This window comes from Lycium barbarum, chromosome 7 (assembly GCF_019175385.1).
Source record: "Lycium barbarum isolate Lr01 chromosome 7, ASM1917538v2, whole genome shotgun sequence".
Classification (NCBI taxonomy): domain Eukaryota; kingdom Viridiplantae; phylum Streptophyta; class Magnoliopsida; order Solanales; family Solanaceae; genus Lycium; species Lycium barbarum.
The window spans coordinates 5,016,052-5,018,795 of NC_083343.1; the positions used below are offsets into that span (position 1 = coordinate 5,016,052).

The following is a 2,744-nucleotide window of genomic DNA, read 5'->3' on the forward strand; positions in this document are numbered from 1 at the left end:
ATGATACATTTGATACCACCTAAGAAAATTGATTTCTCCATCAGAAAAATAATAAACAAATTTTCTTTTGGCTAATCGATTGAGTACTCTGCTTCTGTGTTAAGTAGAGATTTGGAAAAAAAAAATAACAATGTTTTAGCTGTCTCAATTGTCTTTTTTTCATCATTGAAGATCTACTCTCATGATAGTTATAATCTTCAAATATCTCACATGCAAATACGTTACTTATATAAATTTTTTAAAAGAGAAAATGATAGTAGATAATACTCCTTTCGTCTCATTTTATGTGATATATTTGCGGAGATGAATTCAAGATCTAAATGTTGCGCTCTATCTTTTATTTTATATACACATTGAAAATGGGAATCTAAAAGAAAATGTTTCATTTTGATAATACATAAGTTTGATGCATTCAACGGTGGGTACATGAATTTATGCGGCAGTTATTAAACACCTTTAGATGCTTTAACTAATGATTATGTTAGATTATGTAATATTATTTAGTCAAATATATTTTGTAATCTTCTATCTTAGGATAGCATATGTTAGAATTATTTAGTCAAATTAGTGCATAATTTGTAACCTACAATTATGTTGTAAATCATGTATATCAACCCATTCAAGGGAACAGAATAATCAAGGAAAACATTCTCTTACATGGTATCAGACTAGGTTCTCCTAAACACCCTAGCATCCTAAAACCCTAACCCTTGGCCGCCGACCTCCCCTTGCCCCCCCCCCCCCCCCCCATATTCGTTTTCCTCTCCTTCGGCTATTCCCCCTCCTCTTCTCCATGGCTGACACCTCCAAGTTGCATCCTGCGACTACCGTCACCAATATCATCAAATCATGCATTCCTATTGTGCTTGACTACGAAGGAAGCCAATACAATAACTGGGCTACCCTCTTCAAGCTCCATTGTCGCGCAAACTTGGTCATTGACCACATCCTACCTCCTGCCTCCCCCACCGTGCCACCACCGGTAACTGCAGCCGAAAAACTTGCTGCTAAGGCCCTATGGGAACGGCTAGATGACATTGTTCGGCAATGGATATATGGTACAATATCGAATGATCTTCTCAACACGATCATTCATCAAGAGGACACCGCAGCCGAAGCTTGGGACCGTCTTGTTCATCTCTTTCAGGACAAAAAAATCGGCTAGGGCTCTTGCTCTTGATGCAAAATTCACCAACACAAAATTGGTGGATTTTCCGAATGTGAAAGCATACTGCACCAGGCTGAAAGTTCTTGTAGACAATCTCACCAACGTCGGTCACAAAGTTTTCGACGAACGACTTGTGCTTCGTCTTCTGCGAGGGTTGTCGGAGGAATATAAAACTTTTCGCCCGACGGTGCAGCACCATACTCCTCTCCCATCTTTTGACGTTGTCCGGTCGATGCTTGAGCTTGAGGAAGATAGCCATGCCGAGGACGCCATTCACGACTCCGACTCGAATGCTGCTCTTGTTTCCCACAATGTTACTCCTCAGAATTTCTCAGGAAATGGACAGCCCAATAACTCTGCAAATAACTTCAACAATCGTGGGAATTCACAGAATCGTGGAAAGAAAAATAACCGCGGTCGCAGCGGCGGCAACCGCAACAACCGCGGTGGCAGCGGCAATGGACAAAGCAGCGGTGGGGGCAGCCGCACCAATGCACAGGCATACCAGCCTGCCGCGTCACAGTAGCAGGGACCCACTGCCCCGTCATGGTATTTTCCACCGTGGGCAGCTTGGGGCAACAGCCGTGGGCCACTCCACCGTGCCCGTACCCCACGGCTGGGTGGCAGCAGCCCCACGGCTGGCAGCAGTCGCGTCCAGCTCCTTCGCAGCAGGGAGTTCTTGGTCCTCGCCCTCCACAGTCGTTTCACTCGTCAGCCTCGTCATCACATAGTGGGTATGCGCCCACAGATATTGATCAAGCTATGCACACAATGTCGTTGAATCTGCCCGATGACAAGAATTGGTACATGGACACCGGAGCCACATCTCATATGACCAACTCCCAAGGTACTCTCTCGCCTTATTATCAATTGAGCAAAAATAATGGCATTGTTGTTGGTAATGGTAACATGATTCCAATTCGTGGTTATGGTCATACATCCCTTCAAGAAAATCCCTCTTTAAAACTGAAAAATGTCTTACATGCACCTAAACTCATCAAAAACCTTATTTCCGTTCGTAAATTTACTATCGATAATATGGTTTCTGTTGAATTTGATCCTTTTGGTTTTTATGTGAAGGATTTACGGACGGGGAGCAAACTCATGAGATGTGAGAGTTCAGGTGATCTTTATCCATTCTTCAAAAATTTTCGAGCCATGTCGTCTTCCGCACCATCTGCTTTTAGTGTCATATCTCCTCATATATGGCACTCCCGTTTAGGTCATCCAGGGGATGTTATTCTTAGTTCTTTACGTAGTAGTAATTTGATTGAATGTAATAAGGCTCGAAACAATGTTTGTCATTCTTGCCCTCTGGGGAAATTAATTAAATTGCCTTTTTATGACTCTCTTTCAACTACTACTATGCCCTTTGACATTGTTCACAGTGATTTATGGACTTCACCTGTTCTTAGCTCTTCAAGTCACAAATATTATGTTTTATTTCTTGACAATTACACTAATTTTCTTTGGACTTTTCCCATCAAAACAAAGTCCCAAGTTTATAATTGCTTCTTGTCTTTCCGGACTTTCATTCGCACTCAGTTTGAAAAAGAAATCAAAACCTTTCAATGTG

The 2,744-nt window shown here is 42.2% G+C and overlaps 1 protein-coding gene across 1 annotated transcript; it reads left to right on the forward strand.

The window, feature by feature from the left end:
* The first annotated feature begins 793 nt into the window (after positions 1-793).
* On the forward strand, positions 794-1,694 carry LOC132601198 (5'-3' exoribonuclease 2-like). The gene is made up of 2 exons (XM_060314307.1): positions 794-1,044; positions 1,148-1,694. The coding sequence occupies exons 1-2, from the start codon at positions 794-796 to the stop codon at positions 1,692-1,694; spliced, it is 798 nt and encodes a 265-aa protein (XP_060170290.1).
* Positions 1,695-2,744: the final 1,050 nt, after the last annotated feature.

Excerpts from the sequence above, each read along its gene's own strand:
- LOC132601198 (XM_060314307.1), top strand. The coding sequence starts at position 794 with ATGGCTGACACCTCCAAGTTGCATCCTGCGACTACCGTCACCAATATC. Across the intron at positions 1,045-1,147 it reads CGGCTAGATGACATTGTTCG|GACAAAAAAATCGGCTAGGG; the intron begins GCAATGGATATA and ends CATCTCTTTCAG.